At 45.2% G+C, this 24982-nt stretch overlaps 2 protein-coding genes across 5 annotated transcripts in view; one reads left to right on the forward strand and one right to left on the reverse strand.

Annotated features, from left to right (window-relative positions):
- Cyfip2 (cytoplasmic FMR1 interacting protein 2) overlaps positions 1-24982 on the forward strand; it is a 122651-nt gene that overhangs the window by 75058 nt on the left and 22611 nt on the right. For all 3 annotated transcript variants that reach the window (XM_021726482.3, XM_005325446.4, XM_021726483.3), the window contains 3 exons: positions 13439-13582; positions 14874-14964; positions 16312-16442. In XM_021726482.3, the coding sequence (XP_021582157.1) occupies positions 13439-13582; positions 14874-14964; positions 16312-16442 (366 nt within the window). The remainder of the gene's footprint in view (positions 1-13438; positions 13583-14873; positions 14965-16311; positions 16443-24982) is intronic.
- Fndc9 (fibronectin type III domain containing 9) lies at positions 105-4821 on the reverse strand. 2 transcript variants are annotated; one of them, XM_040273064.2, is made up of 3 exons: positions 4585-4674; positions 2769-2892; positions 105-2611 (listed from the first exon to the last, which is right to left on the reverse strand). In XM_040273064.2, the coding sequence occupies exon 3, from the start codon at positions 2602-2604 to the stop codon at positions 1936-1938; it is 669 nt and encodes a 222-aa protein (XP_040128998.2). In that variant the 5' UTR covers positions 2605-2611; positions 2769-2892; positions 4585-4674; the 3' UTR covers positions 105-1935. The 2 variants fall into 2 exon arrangements, with proteins under 2 accessions (XP_040128998.2, XP_005325501.3); XM_005325444.4 differs by lacking the exon at positions 2769-2892 and having other exon boundaries at positions 4585-4821.

The raw sequence follows: 24982 nt of genomic DNA on the forward strand, positions 1-24982 counted from the left end.
TGAGAAGGTTAGTGAGAAAAGGCAAAGGGAAAGGTGTTCCCAGAGTCAGAGAAGCCAGAGGCGTGGCAATCAAAAGGCCACAGTGAGGTGCAGGCAGAAACGACTGCAAGTATATTCATCTTTATTTGTTAACAACTAGCAGGCATGGGGGTGGACAGAGACCTGGGTGCTGCTGGGTGCTGGGTGCTAGGCAGTGAGGACGGCACTGAGCAGGGCAGGGAAGTGGGGCTGTGGGGCTTCTTATCTTGGCTTCCAAGCCCCTCTGTTTCTCAGTTGATTTGTTGCGATGTTGTCCAGCGATTCTGGGATTTTTGTGCTCCGTAGCTATAATGGATTTGCAGACAGGAAGAGGTTGGGTGGGTGAAGCTCTGAAGGGAATTGCGCATGGCTGAAGCTGGAGCTGAGAAACAGGTCTTCTTCATCTCATTGCTGCTGCTGCTCCCGTGTGTGCATCCTGATGCTCACTGACCCTCCTAAATGAAGCTGTCAGTCCTTCTTTGCATTCCTTAAACAGACACTTCTCATGTACCCACCCTGGGCCAGATATGGACTAGATTCTACACACTGCAGCCTCCTTAGGGATGAAGCAGACGTAGCCTTCATCCTCCTGGACTTGCATTTCCACCCCCCCCAGGTGGGGGCAGGGGAACAGTGTTCCCAGAGCCTCACTAGTACCACAATATGTGTAGATTTGTTTCCTACCACGGGGGTTTATGTGGGCAGAACAAAGAACACCACCAAGGGGTGAAATGGGTCATTTTTCTTTCTGATGGAATTAAAAAGAGCCACCTTTGACCCCATTTTCAAAAGTAAATAGAGATGGACCTAGAAGAGGAACCAACTATGTGGCTAGAACTGTGTGAGAAAAGGTCCTCCGCTAGGTTGGGAACTCTGGATTTGGAAGTGTGATGAACACAGATGAGTTCCTACCACTCAGCTCTAGTGGTGGGCTCTTGGAAGGTCTTAGGGTGATGCTGGAAGAAAGCCGTGGACTTCTCCAGAGCAGGCAGTCTCTCCAACTAATTGTCTCAAATCAAGGGAAGTTAGAGATACCATCTGAGGTGGTTCACAGGCATGGTTTTAACTAACCTTGACTCAAAGTAAAACCAGTGCATCCTTTTTTTCAATTTCCTTTCAAAACTTGCGATAGATTAAGACAAAGGACTTACATCAGTGCTCATGTCTTTAATACCTCTTCAGCACTGCCTGAGTCCCATCCCCCTTTCTTTTTATCAAACACAAGAGAGTAGGTCTTAGGCTCAGAGTCATTGCCAGAAAGTGTGGCCAAGACAAATTTAATATTATTTTGTTTTCTTAACATCTCTCTTCTATTTATAGCCAGAGGGTACTGGTTGTTCATTTATGGGGTGATATAAGGCTTAAATGAGTTTAAGTTTAAAAAACGAGTCAACTTAAATAAAAATATTGTTAGTAATAAAATAAAGAAAGCCAATGGTTTAAAAAAAATGAGGATGGGGTATAAAGTGGTCTCTGACTGCCTCAAATCTGGAAAACACTCCAAAGAAAGATCTCTCACCCTTTTCCAAAAGAATGAATGAAAGCATAGCTCAAGGGGCCCACTGGCAACTCACACATATTCTGCAAGTATTGTGTATTTATTTAAGCCATGCATTTTTTTTTTTTACTTTATAATACGTCCACATTTGATTTAATATTAAAAGAGTGCCTCGAATCTTAACTGGGGCCATCTAGTGGACACATTGAGGAGATACCACGTTTGCCCTCTGGCACCCCCAGGAAGTGCACGTACCGGGTTGAGAGACTTCATCATCAGGCATCACCCAACCCAGGGGATCCACAATGGCACTGACATTTAAGGGAAGAGATATGGGGAGTCTATAGGCACATTTTTACAAAAGACCTACTGTCGGGGGGCATTAGGCTGTATGATGAGGGCCATCTCCTTCCCGCCTCTCACTCCCTGAAGTGAGGCACTATGGCAGGTTGATCACCTCCCTCCCTGGCTTCCTCATCAGGGGCATCCTGCTGGGCTTCCGGTTCTGCTCCTCCTCCTGCTCCAGAGTCTTTGCGTGGCAGTTCCACCAGGGGGAGCCCCTGCAGGTCTTCCTCCCTCTGACCGAGGGCCGGGGCCTCCTCCGGCCATCTCACTAGCCCATTGGCTTCCTCCATGTGGCCAGCTCGGTAAGACCATCGAGGCTCATGGCAACGGATGCACCAGAACTGGAGGCAGATGAAGGCCAACACAGCTGTGAAGCAAGCCAGCAGGATGGCCATCAACACCCAAAGGGAGATTTGGGGATCCACCAGGGAGCTGCCTGCAGCCAGTGGACTCTTATCCAAGGTGTGGAACATGGTGCAGTAGTGCCTGTAGGGGAAGGCAGCCTTCTTACAACTGATGCAGAGAAAGTAGAGAGTGGAAGGGGCGAGGTGCTCCAGCACCACGGAGCTGATGGTCCGAGGCACCTTCTCCTCGTGGTGGAAGCTGTAGCGGAGATAGCCGGAGAAGATGCTGTTCCAGTTGGGCCTGTACATAATATGGTAATAGTCCTCCAGGCAGGGCTCCGAGGACGACCAGGAGATGATGGCGCCCGTGTAAGAAACGTTCCCAACCTCGATGTTCATCCCGATTCTAAAACCAGATCAAAGTGAAGAGTGACATCCCCCCTCCTTTAAATATTATTTATCATCATCATAGCCACCACGTCTTGAGCGTGTGAGATGGGCACTGATATATGGACCCCATGTTACAGACCAACAAATGGAGGCCCAGAGGTTACCTTACTTACCTTGGCTAGCAAAGAAGCTGTACAAGGAAGGTACAACTCATGTCAAAGCTGATATCCTTGGTCACCCATTCCAACCTCAGCCACATCCCTCCCTGGCTCAAATCCTGTAGGTACAACATCACTTCTACGTCATTGAAAAAAAAAAAAAAAGAATAAAAAGAGAATCAGTAGAATCTCCAGGGTCGCACCTTAATGGTCCTAGGTCTGAGACCTCCACGCAAGCAATTATTTCATCTAAAATCTCTCTTCTTGACCTCCTGCCTCTGCTCCAGGTGTTCTGAGCTCAGTTATCTAGAACATTGTACCTGTTCCTTTTTTAGACCCCCAGTTACGTTGCCCATGACGAATGGAGATTCATTTTATCACCTGCCAGCAGCTGATTTCACCTTAAATCTTGTGCTTCGGTTTTGTTTTTTCAAGGCCAAAGGTACCAGGAAATGAGTTTCATAGGTCGAGATAACCAGCTCCTGTAGAGCATGGTGCTATACTATTCAGTGCTCCAGGTATTATGCCTGTCAGTGGTGGTAATAACCACCCGCAGCAAGTGGGCCATTGCTCTGTCCAGGGCATGTTACACACTTCATATGCAATAATATTTAACATTATTCTGCATCCCACCTGGAGAGCTGCTTTGCAGATTTCCATTTTGCAGATGAACAACATGAGGTCACTCAGCATTTTAATGAATAGAAAGAGAACTCAAAGCTGCTTAACCCCTTCACTTCCAAATGCAAGGCTACTAACAGAACATTTTTGCAAAATAAGGATCTCGAACTAAGACTCAGTTGCTGTTTTATCAAACAAATCAAATGAGCTCTCTTCAGACTTCCAGCCTTCCCTCTTGGGGAAGAGAAAGCCATCTTTGGGTTTCTCTTTAATTCTGAGAGAGAGAGTTGCCCTCCACTGAGTTTCCCCTGGTGAAACATAGAGTCAGCTGTGGTCAACCTCTGTATGCTCTGGTAAACATGTCACTCTGCCCCTCCTCTCCCACACAACACAGGTTTCATTTCAGACTGCAATGACATAGTAAAAATCAGTCAATCAGGTTTTAACCTGATTCAGATATTGAGCCAAACCAGCCTTTCTCTCTGCTCTGCCTCCCCCCGACCTCATGGTGTGTGCCCAGGTTTCTAGGGGAGTTGAGCTACAGAAAGATAATCTACAAAGTGTAATTTTTCAATTCTTGTTTTTCTTCTCTAAAGATGGCAGTGAACTAAAGTGCTCAGGAAGGGGAATAGTTCCTTTCCCTTTGGCTGGAAATTTCCTCCCCCTAAATAAGACCAGAAAGGGATGAGACAGGTGTGCTTAGATCCTCCTGGGGGACGGTTGTCTGCAAGGAGAGTGAAGGTCTGCACTACCTCTGTGGTTTCCTCATACACACTCATCCTCCCCCCACACCCCCAGCATCCTACACATCCTACAAACACACTTCCAGCCACGATGAATACAGCTTAATTCATCCCCTGTAAAACATATCAATGGCCGCTGCAGAGACCTTCCATCAGGAGTGATCAGGAATCCCGCTCTTATCACGCATGAATCTTTTTCTTCCACTTGCCTCCTATCTGCCGCTGGCTGGTTTTACAGCCTGACTTTCCTACAGCAGACATTTTTAAGTTCTTTCTGACAGGATGCTAGCAGCATCTTCAGCCTTTAGGACCAAATCCATCTCTCTTAGTTCTTCTACTTCCTCAGCTCTGTTTCCAAATTCTCCCCTATTTTTAGCTGTTCTTTACCATCACCTGGCCCCTCTCCAAACAGAGTGTGAAAGGAAAAGCCGTCTCCATTTCCAAGTCGAGCTAGCTACATCTCTTACCTGATGCTTGCAGTGTGTCTGGTTAGAGCTCTACCCTCCGAGGCAGCGTGGACCAAAGCCCAGAGAATGGTGCCTTCTCCCTCCTCCGCTCTGGGCTCTCCTTGATGTCTCTCTCGCCACTGAGTAATCCCACTGTCGCCCCCGATGCTCACATTATTCATTTCTTCACATCAGCATCATTCACCATGGCAACCAGCAGGCTTCTACGCACGATGCTTTCAGGGACCAGTCTGGAGAGGCTTTTGCCCATTGAGAGAAGCTCTCATTCCTTTGGCCAAAAAGGAAAAAAAAAAAAAAACCTGCAAAGGATCTCGAGGATGCACTAATTCTTCCAATATTCTTTTGTTTTCTCTCTAGTTGACTAGTGATTATTTTCTTGCCCCATCTAGATCTTCTCTGGATAATGGTTTTAAATGCAAAGATGATCTTCTCAGTTAATCTACAACTAACAGTAAATTCATCAATTCATCCTCATCCTCTACCCCCACCCCCACCTCCTGCATCTTAAAATGTTCTTTCTTTATTTTTGTGTCCTGTGACCTTGCCTAGTTACATGGTCCTGGTCCAGCCCTTTAATTGCCCCGAGTCCCAGTTCCAACATATGTAAGACATTGGGCTAGATCTGAGTGGCAGATAGAAGGTATGAGTACTATTCCTAGCCAGTTGGGAACCCTTCTCAAGCTTTCCCAGCCATCCCAGCACTTGCTGAGGGTTGATTAGTGTCCCCTCAAAACGCATATCTACCCAAATCCTCAGCATATGACCTTATGCAGAATTGGGAGTCTTTGTGGATATGAAGAATCTCAAGGTGAAATCATCCTGGATTCAGGGCTGGCTGCAATCTTTAGAGAAAAGAAAGATTCACACAGAGAGACACACAAAGGGAATAGGCCCTGTGAAGACAGAGGTAGAGATTGGAACGATGCTACTAGAACCAGGGGAAACTCGGAGTCACCAGACTCTGGAAGAGGCAGGGAAGACTTCTCTCCAGAGACTTTGGAGGGAAGATGGTCCTGTCAAACTTTGATTTCAGGCTTCTGGTCTCTGGATCAGTGAGAGAATACATTTCTATCATTTTAGCCCACCAAGTTTGTGCTAATTGGCTTCAGAAACCCAAGACATCTAGTCCGTACTCCTGACTGGGCTCAGAGGCGCAGTTCCCATCACAGTTGCTTACCTGTCAATCAACTGCACTGGCCATCACGGATGGAGATTCTGTACCATTCCTGGACTGGATGGTTCTCCAGCGGTCCTCTCTTTCCAGGTCTCCTAGCTGCCCTTTTCCATTCCTCACAAAGGTATATCCACCTCTGAGATTCCAACCTTTCCTGCTGCCCTCAACCTTAGGGAGAGTACCTTGGCGCCAGTCTGTGGAGGAGACCAGAGAACGTCTGAGATAGAGGAAGGAGAGGAGCTCAGATATGTTTAGACCTGGATAGTTTTACACAAATTATGTGTTTTTAAAAGGGTTTTGTTTTGTTTTTTGTCTGTGCCTCTCTATAATATGCCCCAGAGGGAGAGTGTGTGTGTGTGTGTGTGTGTGTGTGTGTTTTCATATATGTGGATGTTAAAAGGTTGATTTTGAAGAGGAGTATAGACTAGTGTTACGAGAACCTGGGAAGCATGTAGTGGACGGGGTTGGGAGGGATGGTTAATGGGCACAGGGTGCAATTGAATAGGAGGAATAACTTCTGAGGTTCTATAGCACAGTAGGATAACTGTGGTCGACAATGAAGTATTTCAAAGTAGCCAGTGAAGAGGATTTTGAATGTCCCCAACACAAAAAAATGACACATGCCTGACATTATGGATGTGCTAATCACCCTGACCTTTTCATTACACATTGTATTCATGTAATGAAATGGCATACTGTACTCCATAAGTGTGTATAATGACTACGCGTCCATTAAAAACAAAATACAAAGCTTCTCTCTTCTTGGTTCTTGGCCAAAGGATCCAAGAAGTTCCCCTATTGAGTCACCTCAGTGATAACCACAAAGTTAGGAAGAGCTGCCTGGTGAGCCACCAAGCTGCCCAACATGGAAGACATGGGAGACATGGTCTCTGCCTGTACAGTGTTCTTTTTATTCTGTTTTACTTTATCATATGATTATGTTGTGGTACTGGGGATTGAACCCAGGGATGCACTACCACTGAGCTACATCCCAGCTCTTCCTATTTTTTTTTTTTTTTTGAGACAGGGTCTTGCTACATTGCTAAGACTGGCCTCAAACTTGCAATCCTCCTGTCTTGGCCTCCCGAGTTGCTGGGATTACAGGTGTGCACCCCCATGCACTGCTGCCCAGGGTTCTTGGTCCTGCAGTTGCTCTGTGGCCTTCCCATAGCATTCTGTCTTCCCAGGGGCCTCTCCTAAATATGCTGTAGCACAGACAGTGTGTCTCTTTCCAAAGGCTAATAGTGACATCCTACAAAGCACAAAGGCAGAACATCTAGCCACTTGCCTGTAGCTGACAGAGGCAAGCACAACATCAGCTCCTTTGGAGAGATATGGGCAGGAAGTGTTTCCTCTTCTGAACATCTTGTGCTTGAAGTGCAAATAGAGTTGCTTAAGAGCTCTGTCACTTAGGGGTGATAATTCAATTTTTTTTAAAAGTAAGAGTTCAGTCCCTAGTACCACACACACATACCAAAAAAAAAATTAAGTAAAAAATTTAGAAAATTTAGCAACTGGTTCAGTAATTAAAATTAATATGTGGACCAAAATTTAAAAATATTCAATTAAATATTGTGTAATATCACAAAACTGCCTTCCAAGAGAGATAAATTGTGGCATAGATCATTCAATTTTTTTAAAGTTTTTTTTTTAATATTTATTTTTTAGTTGGAGGTGGACACAATATCTTTATTTCATTTTTTTGTGGTGCTGAGGTGAGGTGCCTCACGCATGCTAAGTGAGCACTCCACACTGAACCACAATCCCAGCCCTAAAGATTTTTTTTAAAGATTTTTTGGGTTGTAAATGGACACAATACCTTTATTTTATTTGTTTATTTTTATGTGGTGCCGGGTATCAAACCCAGTGCCTCACACATGCTAGGCAAGTGCTCTACCACTGAGCCACAACCCCAGTTCCAGATCCTTCAATTTTAATCATTTCTTAGTAAATTGTTGGCCCTTAGAAATTGTGGCTGTGATCTGTTTTTAGCATGGTCACCACTAGGTAACAATACCTCTGTCCAGGCCACAGTTTGAGCTCAGGGAAATTCATCCTCCTTTTGCATAAGATCCCCATTAAATCAGTCCCCAGAGCCAGGACCAGTGCTTTGCAGCAGGGAGCAGGGTACATCTCAACAGGGCCACTACCTGAATGTCAGCCCTTCCCACCTGGGCTGACCCAGGGATCTCCCCTCACCCTGGTGACACCTACGATGCCATGCACTTCCCTACCGCCCCCTCTCCCTGTGTCTGTCCAGTGCCACTCCCAGGCTCCACAGTGTTCCTTCCCCACCAGTCCAGAAGCTTTTGTTTCCCTGGCAACCTGTGAGTGGCAGAAGAGCATCTTATATTGCACCTTGGGCTAGTCACTTGGGCTTGGGATTCTTGCTCTGCTGAACGGGTATGATCAGCGCAGTAGGCTGCTAACAGTCCCACAGATCGCAGGTCCTAACCCTGGAACCTGTGAATACAGCCTTCTTTGGAAAAGCATCTTTGTGGATATGATTAAGTGAAGGATCTTGACTGGGAAGATGATCCTGGATTATAAGGGTGGGCCATAAATGCACCACAAATGACCTTACGAGACAGGAGTATACACATAAGCGGAGAAGGTGTGTGAAGACTCAGCAGAGGGATTTGAAGGTGGAATAAGGCAGTCACAAGCCAGAATGCGGGCAGCCACCAGTAACTGGACAAGGCAAGGAGCAGATTCTCCCCCTGGAGGGCTCTAGAAGGAATGTGACCTCATAAACTCTTGATTTAGTTAGGCCCAGTGATACCGATTTTGGGGTCATGAAGGAATCACTGTGTGTCATCACATGGGTACCAATTATGAATAAAAGTGATGACATTGGTTTTCCTCAAAAGGTTTTAGCATCAAAATATGGCAGGAGAGAGATGGCAGCTCTAATGTGGAAGGCTTGGCTCCTGTTCTTCCTCTTGCCCTTTCTAAAGCTCAAGAAGAAAGGAGCATCATTTCCTGAGATTTCTATAGCAACTCCCTTGGATTTTTAACCTGAGCAGAGACTATCCTGAAGGAACCCGGATGTTGGCGATCCAGCCCTGGAGCTCAGCAGATATCTAGAAGGAGCAGCCGGAAGCATCAGCCATCTTACCCAAGCCCTAGCGATGGATTTGAACCTCTAACTGGACTGATGAGTCCTTTGGACCGTCTTCCTCACAGGCCGTGTGACTGAGTTATTCATTTACCCATCTGCATTTACCCAAAGTGATTTTAGAGTTCAGCTGCCACTTTCCAACCTGAATTAAGGGGCTGTGTTTGTGGGCTGATGGCATTCATTAGACAGATTGCAACAAAAACAGGAAATTAGAAACAGTTTTAATTCCTCTTGGGAACTCTGAAAACAACAATTGTGATTCCAGAGAGCAGAGATGCAAATTGCTTACAAATTTAGTTTGCCAAATAGGCCTTGTTGTTTGGAGTGTCTGGCCGTGTTGACCATCTGGTGAGAGATGCAGGCATTACAATCAAAAGTCCACACATCAGACTTTAAAATGGTTCAAATGGTGAACAGTATGTACATTTTACTACAGTTTTTTAAAAGCCATTCTACACAGTGCCTACAATCCAAAGATCAAACTCTTCATATATTTTTTTTCTCTTGCTTTTCCAGAAAATGTAATCTGTGTCTCAGTAATAACATGATTCTAATTCCTGAATCAGGATTGGGTTTTTTGTTGTTGTTGTTGTTGTTATTTTTTTGGAAGCCTCGTAAACTGTTCTATTCTGTGTAGTGTGGATTTTAACAAGTTCATCTCTAAGTGAGCCAGGCTGCACAGTTAGGATATGTAATTAGTTTCCCATTGGGCCAAGTGGTTGTAACATGAGTCGGTGCACAGAATTGGTTCAGCGTGCGAGATGAGTGGCAAGCGTCCAATGTCTCAAGACTTGTTGCATTCCTGTTTTTCTTTGCCAAACCCCAGAAAATGCCCAGGCTCCCTTATTCCCACATTTTCTCAATAGGGCCCAGCCTCCTATTGAGTCAGCAGGTCAGATGGGTGCCCTCCGGGGGTGTGTGTGCATGTAGTTCTCAGCATGCGCATGCTTTTTCTTGCATGAATATGGTGTCTTTGGGGTGGGGGCAGCTTGTTCGTTTAGAGGATTCGAATCCTGTACATTTCATGCTCGCTCTTCCTGCATGACATAGAGCTTGGCCATCAATGGAGGCCTGAAGTTCAAGACCAGAATCAAAGACTGACATAGAAACTCCAACCAGAAGTCCACTAAGTGGGTCAGGAGGTGGGGGAGGGCAATTTTAAAACCCTTGTATGGTAAAACAATTCCAAAATTCTTCTCCTCTGCCTACACCTGGGAAGGTCTACTGAATAATTTCCAGATATCAGAGCATACGTTCATTTCTGTTTGCTGGGAAGTACAAAGGGAAACTTGGTTCTAGAAGGTCCTCCGGTGAGGGTGAGGACTTAGGAGACTGCTAAGAAGGATGAGCACCCAGGAAGAGCCCCGTAGAGCTTGGGCCTCAGAAGGGAGTGATAGGACAGCTCTCACTGTTATGAAGCCTTGAACATTGAGCAACGTCTGTACTGGGGCAGGCGTGTCCTGGCATATCTCCTTGTGGGTCACACACTGTGTGGTATGAATTTATACCCCACATAGGCAATGTCCTCTCCAATTTCAGAGAATCATAGCTGTAGCCAGAACTTACTTTACCATGTTATCAAATAAAGTAACGTTAATGGCTGTTATTTCCATGAGTGCTTCCAGTGTGTCAAATGGCATGCTCCCTGCTTTATGTATCAATTAAACTTCCGGGAGCCCTAGTGACTCTGGTATCATCATCTTTTTAGGTGGGGAGTTGCGGGGGACCAAGGCTGGAGGGTGAAGTAATTTTCCCAAAAGCATCCAGCTTGTAAATGAGGGACCTGGGGGTTTGAAGTCAGTTGTAGCTGTGCCCACCTTAGAGACCATCCTTGGTACTCTGACAAAGTAAGGAAAGAAGTCGTCAGACAGAAAAAAAAATATATAATATGTAGCTGATCTGATCGCCTTTTGTCCCCACCAGGAATATACATTTGAAAGCTCCTTGCTGTTCAAAAGTTCCTTTCATAGGACTTTTGAAAAGGGGACAAATGTGCTTTCCTGGGTTCAGAGGAGAATCCTGTCTTGGGTGTGGGTGGGAATGAGAAGGCTTGTCAGGGCAGTGAACAGCTGTCAGTCCCCCTAAGGTCACAGAGAAAGCTGAGGCATTGTCCCCTGGTGCCATGCACACGGCCCTCTTCAGGAGAAAGTTCAAAGCAAGGGTTCTGCATTTTGACCTTTGAAAACATTAGGAAGCTGTGGTACAAGCCAGCAGGGTTTTGACATTTACTTTCCTACTGGGGCATAACCATATATAGTAAAATGTACTGTCTTTGTCAGTGCAGGCTGCTGTAACAAGAGTGCCAGAGACTGGGCTACTTAAATAGCAAGTCTAAGATCAGAGGTCCGATTTGCAGATGGCCATCTCCATGTCATGTCCTCATGTGACAGAGCAGAAAGAGGGAGCAAACTTTCCTGATTTGAGTACACAAATTCCACTAGGAAGTCTCCATCATCGGGGACTAAACCACCGCCCAAAGGCCCCTCCTCTTAATACCGTCCCATGGGGGGTGGGATCTCAAAGCATACATTTTGCAGGGACACAAACATACGAGTACATAGAAGATCATAAGTGTACGGAGAAGATCATAAGCGTTAACAAATATGTGCATCTGTGTGGTCAACAAGCCAATCAAGTTGCAGACCTTGACTTTCACCCCTCCTGGTCCATCTCCATCCCCTATGGTTGGTTTGGCATTTGCCCTAGATGCCTCACATACCTCACCCTAGTCCCAGCCCTGTTCACTAAGGTGGCCTGTTTATAGCAGCTCTAAAACAGGTTTGTTCCATATGTAGAAAATGGCCTGGCCTGGCCTGGCCCGGGGTTGGCTCAGACTCCACGATTCATACACTCACAGGATTTGCTGAACATGAACTTCAGTGAACATCAGACTTTGGAGTCAGTTCTAGTTCCCTTTACATAAACCACCCCTGGCCCATACATCTAGAAACTACGTCAAGTAGATCCCTCCCACTCTTGCTCGCATTCCAAGCCTACCCGTAGGTAGGCACAAGTTTACCAAACACAGTTCTTCAACTCGGTGAGTGGGTGGGTGCTCTATTCTGTCATGAATCCTCATTATTAGTGGGAACTCTAATTGTACTCTTGGTGTATCCTATAATTAAAGGATCCTAGAGTCGTGATGATTGTTTTGTAAAGTTTAAGACAATTTGTACACAGCAAAACATACTTAACTCAAAATTTAGGTTGAACATAATTACATCCTCCCTCAGTGGTTCCACAGGGAATTGAGAGTGTTACAGTCCTCCAGAAGCATCATCAGAGTTTAATTCAAGTGGAATTTCTAATTAGCCAACCAGTAGAATTTCAGCTAATGGAATAGCGATGCGATCTTCTCATATTTGTATGGTCATGCTCAAGATGTTTATAATTCCAGGAAGGAAAATAATATTGAGAACTAAATTTTGAGATGAAGGCTTATCCGAAAAAAAAGAAAAAAAAACTGAGCATGGTTTATAAAAGAATTCAATTTCCAAAGTATACCCTTATGGGGAGAGGTAAGAGGATGGACTTTGGAATCAGCCATACCTGGTTCAGACCAGGGCTTGTTTTATCTACCAACTGTGTGATCTTGAGCAGGGTACTGACCAACCTGAGCCTCAGTTTCCTCCTCTGTGAAATGGGGCTAAGAATGGCATACACTGCATATGTTTGTTGTGTGGATTCGATGAAAATGCCCATGAAGGGCCTCACAGAGCCTGGCATGAGCTAGTCCATAGATAGCAGCATTTCAAAAATGAGCCTTAGAGTCATTTGTAACTATTATGGCCTCACCAACCAAATGAGACCATTGGAGGGCCTGCTGTTTGGGTCATCTGTCCTCAGCCAGGGGTGTCTCATGGGGTCTTGAGGAGGACCGTGACAGCCAGACAGTGGTCCTGGCTCTGGGTTCCCAACCAGAGCAGCTTCACTCTGCGTGTTTCACAGATGAGCTTCTATGGCATTTTCCCTTTGGACTGTGTCCTTGAAAGTTGTGAAATCACTAATTTAAGCCAACCCCCTAACATGTCATAGAATAAGAAACTAAGACACAAATGGCCCGAGCGGTTTTTCCCAGGCACTCAGAAACTACCTCCTGCCTCCCCAGCCTGCCCATTCCCAGGACCCCATGGTGTCCTAGATGAAAACAACCAACAGTAGAAGACGATGCTGAATTAGCTTCTCAGCTTTCACATGGTTCTTCCAGATGATTTCTAGTACCCAAAAGCCTCTAGAGAAAGAAAATAAGCCATTTTACCCTGTCCCACGGCTCCATTTGGCAAAGTCCTGGTTTCTGTGTGGACGGTTGTGGGTAACGTGAGACCCCATGAAACAGATATTTGCTCGGAAGCCCTTTTCCCTCTCTAGCGTGGGAACAGCTGGCCTATCTCGTGGCCTTTGCACATCACTGACCACACCTCTCTCCTTGTCCAACATCTTCAAATGAACTCATGGGGTCCCCCGTGAGAGTCCTGATGAGGCCAGGTCCCCAACATCTCCTGCCAGGACCCGGATGTTCGGTGCTTGGTCTCTTACTTTGCCCCACCTCTCTTTTCCAGCCCCTCAACATCGCCTACAGCCACATCTACAGCTCCTATAGGAACTTCGTGGGGCCTCCTCACTTCAAGACCATCTGTAGACTCCTGGGTTACCAGGGCATCGCCGTGGTTATGGAGGAACTGCTGAAAATCGTCAAGAGTTTGGTAAGGAGAAGATTCGGGGCAGGTTGGGATGTGCCCAAGTGGGAGGGATAAGATCAAGACTTGGTTTGTTTTTTGATCTGTTCTGTAGAAAGAAGTCCTAGTTGCTCCACTTTTCCCTTGGCCCTCATCTCCTGGTGACTCCTAAAAGCACATTTCTATGCAGCTTTTGACTTATGGATTTACCTTCCTGTTTCAGGCCCTGAATTCATTTCTTGTTTGGATGACTCAATTTAATGGTCCTCATTTTGACCTTCATGATCTGCAAATGGCTGCTCATGCTAGCCAGCTGTGCTGTGCAAAGCTAATCTGAGCATGGCCAACCCATGACACATGTGCTGCCTTTTCCCACTCCCATGCCTATGACAGACATCTCTAGTCAATCACCATACTTTGTCCCCTTGAGATTTTCCTTTTTTGTGGGAGGGGTGGTACTGGGGATTAAACTCAGAGGCCCTCAACCACATCCCCAGCCCTATTTTCTATTGTATTTAGAAACAGGATCTCACTGAGATGCTTAGCACCTCACTTTTGCTGAGGCTGGCTTTGAACTCGCAATCCTCCTGCCTCAGCCTCTGGAGCAGCTGATATTACAAACATGCCCCACCGTGCCCAGCTCCCTTGGCATTTTTTTTTTGAGCACTTTTATTAATACTGCACTATCTTCAAGGGATTTCTGTATCCCTTTTCCACCATTCTGTATCTGCCCCAAGTAGGGTATCTAGACCTTCATTCCTTGCAAGACCAAAACTGCAAACAAGACTTTCTTAAAAATATTAAATGACGAGAGAAAGTAGTGTATAAGCAACCAGGTCAGGAACAGCAAGCAGGATTCACCTGCTAGCTCTCCTTGGCAGCAGCTGTGGGTTGTTATAGACTGGGCTGCTAAATGCAGAGTCAAACAGGAAAACAAGGTAATTGCTTAAAGATGTCTGCCCTGGACGTGGGAGGAATGAACGTGCCATGAATTTTTCATGCTTAAATTAGATAATGTGTCCTAATCGCCACAGTTCCCTGCCCACATTTCATTTTAGCTCTTCATCTGGATTTCATAAACATTTCCAACCCTAGGAAGGACCCCATGCCTAGGAGTGTGTCCTCTTTCAAGTCTGTAAGCCCATGAGAGGAAGGAGAGCTCCTTTCTGACTTACAGAGGATCATAAGGCTGTCCCCACACTTCAGTGCCCTATAGACCTCCGCACAACCTTTGTGTGCCCCAGTAGCCTGGCCCTGAGGCCAGCCGTGCCCACAGCAGCAGTGGACTAGCTCACCCACCTGTACTCTTCTTCTGCAGCTCCAAGGAACCATTCTCCAGTATGTGAAGACCCTGATCGAGGTGATGCCCAAGATATGCCGCCTGCCCCGGCACGAGTACGGCTCCCCAGGTTGGTGATGGGAAGATAATGGAAGCCCCATGTTGGGGTGGGAGCTGTGACCATCCCCCTCGGACTCTGCATCTCTAACCTGCCCGGGAACCCAGGAGCTTTGCATCCTAGCATAGCCCCCAGCCAGGCAGCCTTGAACCTGTCTTAATCTCCCCTGGTGGGGGTAAATGATGTCTGCGGGGCCTGCCTCACAATACCACTGTCCAGTGAGAGCATCTAAATATGAATAGCCAAGGCTTCCTAAGGGCGATCATGGTCTGGAGCTCTGTCTCTCTCAGAGACCTTCTGTGTGGAGGTGGCTAGTGCCCTGGTGGTGGTACAGGTGACATATCTTGGGCGAGTCACAAACATGTTTTTTTTTTTGCCTTTCGACCTGGGGACTGGAGAATGAGTTTAGTTTCAAAAAAAATATCAACATGCCCAGTACTGGGTCAATGTGATTCACAATAGGAAAGGGATAAAGCCAAAAGCTCTAATGTTCAATCCCAGCTGCGTGATTGTGGGTGTGTTATTTACCTTCTCTGAAAACAGGTAACAGTGCCTAGCTAATGGTATTGTTATGAGTAGTAAATGAGACATTGCAAAAGAAAATGTGGTATGTGTGCACAGTGGGGTTTTACTCAGCCACAAAGAATGAAATGATGTCATTTGCTTGTTAATGGATAGAACTGGAGAACATCAGGCTAAGTGGAATAACCCAGACTCAAAGTCAAAGGTCAAATATTTTCTCTCATGAAGGTGGGAGAGAAAAGGAATAATAATAATAAAAAAAAGGATCTCACGAAAATAAAAGGGAGACCAATAGAGTATAGCAAGGAGGTCAAGAAGGAGGGAGGAGAGGGGGGGCCTGTAGAAGTGCTGGGAAATGAAATCTCCCAGATTATGCCGTGTCTGTACACAAATATCCCACAATGAATCCTGCTCAGATATATCATTGTAATGCACTAATTAAAATGAGAAGTGCTCTTATTAAGGAGTAGTAATGTAGCTTAAAATTTGAAAAAAAAAAAAAAAAGAAACTAGATGAGATTGCAGATAGCATGCCTAGCACAATATCTATTGCCTATAAATACTAGTTTGTGTCATTAAGAAGTCAGGCAAATTTTTGGAGACAAATAGATCAGAAGACCTGTTCCACTTGTGTTTGTGTTTTATTTTGTTCCAGCTTCCCGAGCTTTTTCAAATACTGAACCCCACAAGAAATTCCACCTTGGGCCCTCACTTAGGGGGACCCACGGCTTGCCTTGTTATCCGAGAGTCAGGTCTGGGGCTACTGCTCAGTCAGTGCTTCCGTAAACCTGGCTGCACAGGGTCAGCTTCCCACCGACCGTTCTGTTCATCTCCCAGGGATCCTGGAGTTCTTCCACCACCAGCTGAAGGACATCATCGAGTACGCAGAGCTCAAAACAGACGTGTTCCAGAGCCTGAGGGAGGTGGGCAATGCCATCCTGTTCTGCCTCCTCATAGAGCAAGCGCTGGTAAGTCCCAAGCCCAAAGCAATCACGGCGACTCCAGGCTAGAAGGGACAACGCCGCAACCAGATGCTGAGGCTGGAGTATGTGTAGGCGCTTTCGTTTCACTTCGAGTGACTATGACCATCAGAAAGCTGGATGGAGTAGTGGCCCTGAAATTAGACCTGAGCTCTTCCCCTCGGCCTCTGGGCACCCTCCAAATCTTGGTTTTCCATCCACCATGGGCCAGCGCTACGCTGAGAGGTAGCCAGTCCCTGTCCCCCACCCCCTATGTGATGACATAGAAATGATGTGTTCACAATCACAAGGGATGAGCACAAGGCCCAAAGGGGACATAAAACAGAGCCTGAAGTGGTCTTGGGGCTGAGGAAGGACTTTCTTGGGCAGGCCTCCTGGAAAATGCAAAGGAATTTTCCTGGGGCGCTTTTCCATTCTGAGAGGACAGGATGCTGCGTTATCTTCATTTTTGCTATGGGTGACATGATTTTTCCCTGCAGGGTTATCTAAAGGCTAAGGAGAGAGAATGCTCATAGAATGCATGCAGTAAGAATGGAATAATCGGTAGCAGTGCTGTTTGTCTGAACTCCGGGCCCTAATCTGTGAATGGGACTTATCTTATCAAGAGCTGTGTCTTCCACGTTCTTCCCCTCAGTGCTCTCTGTTCTCCATGTGGAATGGGCCCCGTCCTCCAGGAGAGGGGGAACTGGTCAGCCCTGAGCAGTGGGAGGAGATGGAGGATGTGGCTGTGGGGATGCACCGGGGAGCTCTGAGCATCCCTTCATCAGTGCATTCAGCATCAGATGTGAGAGCTAGCTTCCTGCCAGGTGCAGTTCCAGGGTATGGACGGTGGCCGTGAATAAGAGACAAAGTATTCCCACCTTTGTTCTGAGGACAAGCAAAGTCATCCACAGACACTGGCACTCGCTGTGAAGGAACCGCAGGATAGCAGGATCAGGATGGATGGCAGTGTCGGGAAGGATATTCTAATTTTAGAGAAAATGGAGCTTGATATCTGTAGGGAACAGAGAGGACCCGAGAGCGAGCTGGAATGCAGAGGGGCTCCTCTCCTGGCCACCACAGAAAGCTGAGGGAGGCCTGGAGCAGGGAGAAGATCTGACTCTCAAAGGCGCTGTTGGGGGAGAACTAACAGGACAGCAAGGGAAGGACAAGACAGCTTGCAGACCAGTGGTCATCATGGAGGCAGCAAGCACACGGACAAGAGGGAGAGGGGAAGGAGGGAGACAGGAACAAAGGTAGAAAGATGCAGACGGAGAGGACGAGAGCGCTCCTGGTCTGGGTGACGCAGGTGAGCCTGTGCGTCCCGTCCCCCCATGTCCTCATCTTCAATCAAGGGTCTTGTGCCAGCTGTTCCCTCCAACCCCGAGGCTCTGAAATGAGGGCTGTTGCTCTTCCTCTTTGAGGAATGATTGCTCCTCTGTTGCCCCCTTTAAATGGACTCTGGAGAGGGCTAATTGCTTCTCTTTAAATAACAGGTTGTTAGCATGGTTCAGTGGGCCTGGGTTGCTATGGCAACCTAGCCTTCAGAAGTCACAGGGATGAGAAGGGAAAACACAGCTCAAGGCCTCTGGGGTACCAGGAGGTGGGGAGGGTGGGTCTCCTGTCAGCTCCTCCTTTCAGGAAGAACCTCAATTCACACCAGGATGCAGGCAATTAATGGGGGCTGCAAGGAAAGGAAAATATTTCTCAGCTTCCCCCCTCCCTGTCTGGGTGGTCACTTGCATGTATTAGCAAGGAGAGCAAGACACTCAGGAGCCAAGACTTCCCAGTGAAAAGGGACCTCGGCAGCACAGATGCACCTAGCCCCTGTGGAGAACCCGAGAGGGGAGCAGTTCACCTGAGTCACAGGATGCAGATTACACACTCTTCCAGTGCAATCCCAGCCTAGACGGCTGGGCGGGGTGATCAGGACAGGAATCAGGGCTCACCAAAGCTGTGTTCCCCTGGCTGCTTTGAAAGTTGGGAAAATCTCCAAGCTAAGGCTGGGGCTTTCTGAGAGTAAAATGGGGCCTGAACATTCTGGAACTTGTTAGTATAGGAAACCAGAATTAAATATTGAAGTGACATCAACTGTTCTTATTAAATAGAATAGCAAAACAATTCAGAAAGACTAATGGCCATCCATAGAGGAATAGCTGTATGAACAGTGTAATGTCCATACTTCTGGAAGACTCTGAAGAGTAAAGTGGGCTGGCCATAGTGGCACACACCTGTAATCTTAGTGGCTCGGGAGGCTGAGGCAGGAGGATCATGAGTTCAAAGCCAGCCTCAGCAGCTTAGTGAGGCCCTAAGCAACTGAGTGAAAACTGAGTGTCTCAAAAGAAAAAAAGGCTGAGGATGTGGCTTCGTGGATAAGCACCTCTGGGTTCAATTCCAAGTATAGGAGAAAAAAAAAAAAAGTAAAGTGATATAGTAACTCTCTACATATTAGTATAAGAAATGTGGAGAGAAAAGCAGCAAGTTCCCAGACAAGACACATTGTGACATCATGTATATAAAATAAAACCCACAAAATAACACCACACCAAGAAGAAATACTCATTTTCTCTACAGGTCAGGGAGGAAACCAGGATTAGAGGTCAACAGGGGCCTTACCCTTATCTGAAATGTCTTCATTTCCAACAAGGAAAGTATGTTCATGTACTCTTCACCTAAAATTAATTTTTAAATAATAACACGTACTAGCTCTAGAAGAATGAGGGTACTGAAAAGTACAAAAAGGTAACTGAGAAGGCTTTTGTCCATTTTTCTATTGTGACGTCTGCCTTTATGTAATTTTTTCTTCTTTCACAGTTCTCTTATGGATTCTATATTGGTCATATGCTAAAATACCTTCTTGCCTTTTGTAAAAGACATTAATATAACTTTAATATGTAGACAGAGGAAATAGAAATTAAAAAAGATGGATCACTTAGACAAAGATTTTCTTCATTAAGATATGTATTTCTCAAAATTCAGTATACATTAATTTCTTTTTTTGGTGTTTTTAAAGTGTAACATACAAAGGCATAAATTTTCAAGTGTATAGCTGAATCAAGGGGCATGCCCAAGTAACTCCCACTAGGTCTATAAATAAAACACTTGCAATGTTGTAGATGGTTCCTTTAGGGCACCATAAGTGCCCCCAAAGAAATGATTCTAATACCTCAAAGGCGAGTTGTCTGTCCTTCACATATAACTTCTTATGAATGGAATCATATCCAGTATGATCCCCTTTCCTGTCTGACCTCTGTTGTTCAACATCAAGTCTGTGCAGTTCAAGTTGTGGATGGTTCTCTTTTCGTGATCAAGTATTCTCATTGCATGAATATACTAATTGAACTATCCATTTTATTGTGGACAAACATTCGGGTTGTTTAGTTTTGTATTCTTATGACTATTCTTGTACCTGTCTTTTGGTGAATACATGTGTTATTTTTATCAGGTAAACTTGATAGATTAGCTCCAGTAGGTACTACCAAGCAACTTCACACGTTTTATCAATTATACTCTTATTCCATAACAAATTCTTCACATCCTCATGAATTGAATTTGTCTACCTTTTTAATCCTAGCCATTCTGGTGGGTGGATCTTGATCTCATTACATTTTTTTTTCATTTCCTTAGAGCCCTTCCTACATGTTATAGGCCATTTGGAATCTCTTTGTAAAGTGCCATTCTACATCATTGCCCATTTTTAAATTGGGTTTTCTTTAATGGTTTATAACCATTAGACACTACAGATGCATGTGTTGCAAATGTATCAATGTGGCTTATCTTTTGGTGAAATAGTTCTGAGATTAGGGCATCTATCTCTGGTTGGTGCCCTGTGATGCACTTAACATATCTTCATAACTTTGAGGAAGATTTTCTATCTTCTGAAAGTTCTGAGTCTAGTCTTTCAAAGCTGAACAGAACTTGAAGTCTGTTATTCGCTTGGAATGGATCTTTGGTTTTAATGGAGGCAGAGATCCAACTTCACTCTTTTCTTGGTGAAAAGCCCCTCTCCCTCCCTCTGTAGGGGTGGTACTAGGCTGATTGTGTATCAAATTTCCATAAATGGTCTGATCATAGCGGGCTCTTAATTGTTGTGGGATCTAATCTGAAATTAATCAGTATTTAAGTATTTACTTATATCTCATGTTTTAAAAGGAATTAGTTATGAACATCGAGTTTTTCTTCTGGCACCTCAGGCTGGGAAATCATAAGGCGGTCATTAGAGAAAAAGGGAATCATCAAGTTTTCAAATTCTGTATGGTTTCCTAGACATCAGCTCACTGTTTATGCCCACACCTACCAACAGAGGGCCCTGTTCACACATGTGAGCAATAGAGGACTGAATTTCTGGGAAGGAAACTGCTGTTCCTGCATAGCCTCTTGCCCAGGTCTTCAGACCCTATTGCTCATTCCACAGTAACGCTCGGAGGAGTCATTTGGGAACACTACTTCCCTTCCAGGAAGTAGGAGGGTCTGCACCCAAGTTCATCGATTCAGACACTCACCAGATCTGGGGAAGGTCTTAGATACCTACCCTGGAGGGCAGGTTTCTGCACAGCTGACACCAGGGTCAGAGAATCCTTTGTTGTACCAGCTGTCCTGTCTTGAAGGATGTAGAGCAGCATTTCTGACCTCTACCACTAGGTGCCAGTAGCGTCCCCCTCAGATGTGCTGACCAGCAATGGCTCCAGGTATTATTGCCTGATATTCCTCTGGAAGACAAAACCTACCACTTACTAAGTGCAACTTTTACATCTGGCAGATGGAAAAACTGAGGCCCCACGAAGGCATCGAGTTTTCCCAGGGTCACACGTAGTGCAGGAATTGGGACAAGAAGCCCACTGGAGTATAGAAAGGTTTAGTTGAGCTTCCTAAGTGGATTACTTTGTTGGATTGGTCCAGACCCACATCTGGCCCCCCCATCTCTGACTTCTACTTTATAGTCCCCGTTTTACAGTTCTATTTTCCTTATTACACCATCAAAATAAATTCCTTGACAGAAAACCCAGAGAAGCAGAAAGAAAACTAAAACCACATTGTCACACCAAAATAATCACTGTTCATTTTCCAAAGGTTATTTTTCCAGATGTTTTCATGTTATTCCATAAATATTAACTTCTCTCACATAAAACGAATTGTTAAGTTAGTCATAAAAGGAATGTTCACCAAGCTCAGAAGAGGGGCTACCTCTGTCGGGGCACCCAGGGAGTCAGGAGCAGGAGAAAGGTCTCTTGCTTTTTACTTCACATTCTAGATTACTATTTGAATTTATTACAGTTAACATTTATTGCTTTCTTCCTGAAAAGGAAATAGTCGCACACTTAAATGTACATAAATTGAATTCAAGGAAAGTAAAAATCAAGTGCCTGCTTTCAGTCGCCCATCACAGACTCACTCTACATTCCTACCTATACTTGATCCAGAGTTATTTTGCCCACCCTTCTGAGGGTAACCTCCCTGGCTACCCAAGAAGCCCACACTCTCCCTTTGTGAGGGTACCCTCAAACAGTGCCCCTCAGCCTTTGTGTGAACCCTACTTTCAGCCCAATACCAGAGCCAGGGTATGTTATTGATTGAAAATAAGCCAGGCTGTGTGGAAGGGAGACAGCTGGACTTCTATTAGTTCCTTGCCCTTGGGTGGCTTTATGGTTTCAAGTGTCTTGACACTTTTCCAGGCATGGCCCAATCTCGAGAACAAACCTGCTAGGCTTATCAGCATATCAGGACCTGGCAAGATGGTCTGAGAATCACTGGTTCTGCAGAATGTGCCCAAGAGTCCCCATGGGCTCAGAAGGAGAGCACGCACCCCATCTCTGGTGGGACTGCTCACTGTCCATCCCCTAATTTGACAACGGAGGATTGGACCTCCAGGAGTGGACAAATAGTGGACAAGGTGATCTCATAGCTATTAACTCTTTACTTAAAAAGAACAACAAACCCTTTCGTTCACAGTCTGACAGTGGCAGCAAGAGTTGATAAAAATGAATTTGTCAGTTGATGGGTTTGCTCAAAGTTTTGCTGATGAAAGTTTCTGATCTGAAACATTTAGACACCAGCAGCCCGAGTATTCTTCAACACAGTGAAATGGTATAAAAGGACTGATCTCGAGAAGCAGGCGGTGGATAGGAATGATCTCTAGAGGGCCACACCGGGCTTAATGACTAAGAATGAGGGGGAGGGCATTTCATTTCATCTGTCCAAATGAAGTGTGCCTGCTCACTCCTGAGATCCTCAAAACACCAGCATTCCTCTTGAGACAGGCTATCAGTCACCATTGTCCAAAGCCAACTCAGTCCTTGCTAATTTCATCAGCCTTCCAGGAGCTACTGAGAAATCAGAGCCTGTGTCAGGCAGAGCCTTTTCTATGGGGAGACACCAATGGACAGAGTGCCTGGAAGCCAAGGGCTTGGGATCACAACAGAGTTGGCTCTACGGAGTTACATAGCAGGTGTCTCCAAAAACCAGGGAAAAGCAGTGTGGTACAATGGTGTCAACTTGGGCTGCTCATTAAAATCTACATCTGGAAAACTAAAAATCCTGATGTCAGACACCCATCTCAAGCCAGGGAAAACAAAGTCTCTGGGAGTGGGCCCAGGAATTCTGAAAGCTCTGCCCTTGATCTTAAGGTACAGCCAGAGTGGAGAACCCTGATCTTCTTGGGCTGGTGTGGCCAAGCTTAGGGATTGGGTCAGGTAAGTCCCTTTAGACTTACCTAGCACAATTTTTGCCATCTCTGCAGATCACTGATCTGTTATTTACATGATCATTTATTTAAATCAACTTTTTAAACTTATCACTTCCACTAAAAAGTGCAGGCTCCAGATGAAGGCTTTCCAGTGAAGGCTGTCAGAAAGACTGGCAGGCAACTCAAAAGGAAAGAACAGATCATTATTATTAAATACCATTCCCTTGTACCTCCAAGTCCCATCTTGGAAAATGTTCACCTTGGTTGGCACTGGCATGGGACCAAGGGAAAGCCACTTTCTAGGCCACCATCTCTTAGCTGTAGATCTTTTCCAGCTGATCAGACATGATTCTGATCCCAAAATAATTATTCTCTGAGCCCTTGACAGGAGGAAGTGGTAGAGGAGAGACATCGTCATGTATAGCATTAGTCATGGGAGGCACAGGTTGATGGGAAAAGAACACACACAGCCCACCCAGACTAGGGTAAGATTATTACTGCCTCATTCAGCTAGGGCAACAGAGAAGGGAGAAGCCCATGGGCAGGAACAGATGGAGCATCTCAGATGATCCTTCCCCTGCAAGTGGAGTCTCAGATGAAGGCCTGGAAACTGCAGCTGGTGTTTTCTGAACAGAGGAGGGTCATGGGGGATGGAAGCCTGATTTTTTGCCTGCTCCACAGGCCCCCGTCTCCTTGGGGCTTAACATCAGTATGCAGGAAACACTCACACTAATATGTTCATCCATATAAGGAAATGTTTAGAGCCGCAGCTCTCTGGGTAGGCCTGGGCCCTCATCCCCCCTCTCCCACCAGAATGGGGATCCTGGGCTGGGGTGCTTCGGCCTCCAGGTTCCCAGCTCATTTCTTTTCAATTACTTGTCAGAGATATGAAAACATAATGCATTAGTGTTAATTGTCTTTTTGTGGCCTCAAAACCCAGAGCTAAAAGTTATTTAAGGAAATGTTGTTTTGAGGTTTTGAGATTGGTTTGATGATTCCCTTTAGTAAATCAGCTAAAAATGGTAGTTTGTCAATCAGGAATGGAGCCTCAGGGTAGAGTTTTATGCTGTTTCATATCCTTAGGATCACAGTGAATCATTTATACACACACACACACACACACACACACACAATCTATGAGATATCCTTTAGCCAAGAGAAATCGAATCCCTTAGTAGTCTCAGACTATGTTGGGAACATTCCAGGTTTTTTTGGTATTTGATATAAATCTTCATGGTCTATCAGTTTTAAATTAAGTATAACACAAAAAGAACATTTTAAGACTGAAAGCAATGCAAAAATACAAATCCCTTTAAGAGTCTTGAGGTGGGTTCCTTACAAATTATTTGTGCATCTTGATTCTAAAAATGTTTTCTCTCATGACAAAGACCAAATTTTTAGCAGGCCTTGGTTCTAATTAACCATCTAATGATTAGTTGTCTCATAAACATAATGCATGTGCGGTTGTCACATTGTGAGAGTAATAGCATTAGCATGACATTGGCACAAGCTAACAGTACCAGTGGAAGTGGGAATTTTCTCTCATTAACTCCAGAGAGAAAATTCTCCAGACGCAGAAGTGAAGATCTCAAGTGAGGTGATCCTGGAACTTTTGGTAATGGTGTTGCTTTGGAGTTTTTTGTTTTGTAGAGCAGTTATCTATTATTCACACTTTAGAAACCCCATCATGGGCCCTGGTACAAAAAAGATATATTAAAAACATATATATATAATTGAGGAAATTTTAGTGATTATATATTAAGAAGTTTAAAATTTAGATGGTTTCAATACTGAGGTTATATAGACATCTGTCCTTGTTTTTAGGGTTTAGGGCTGAAGTAACCCATGTGTTTAATGTACTTTTGAA

This window comes from Ictidomys tridecemlineatus, chromosome 1, assembly GCF_052094955.1.
Source record: "Ictidomys tridecemlineatus isolate mIctTri1 chromosome 1, mIctTri1.hap1, whole genome shotgun sequence".
NCBI lineage: Eukaryota > Metazoa > Chordata > Mammalia > Rodentia > Sciuridae > Ictidomys > Ictidomys tridecemlineatus.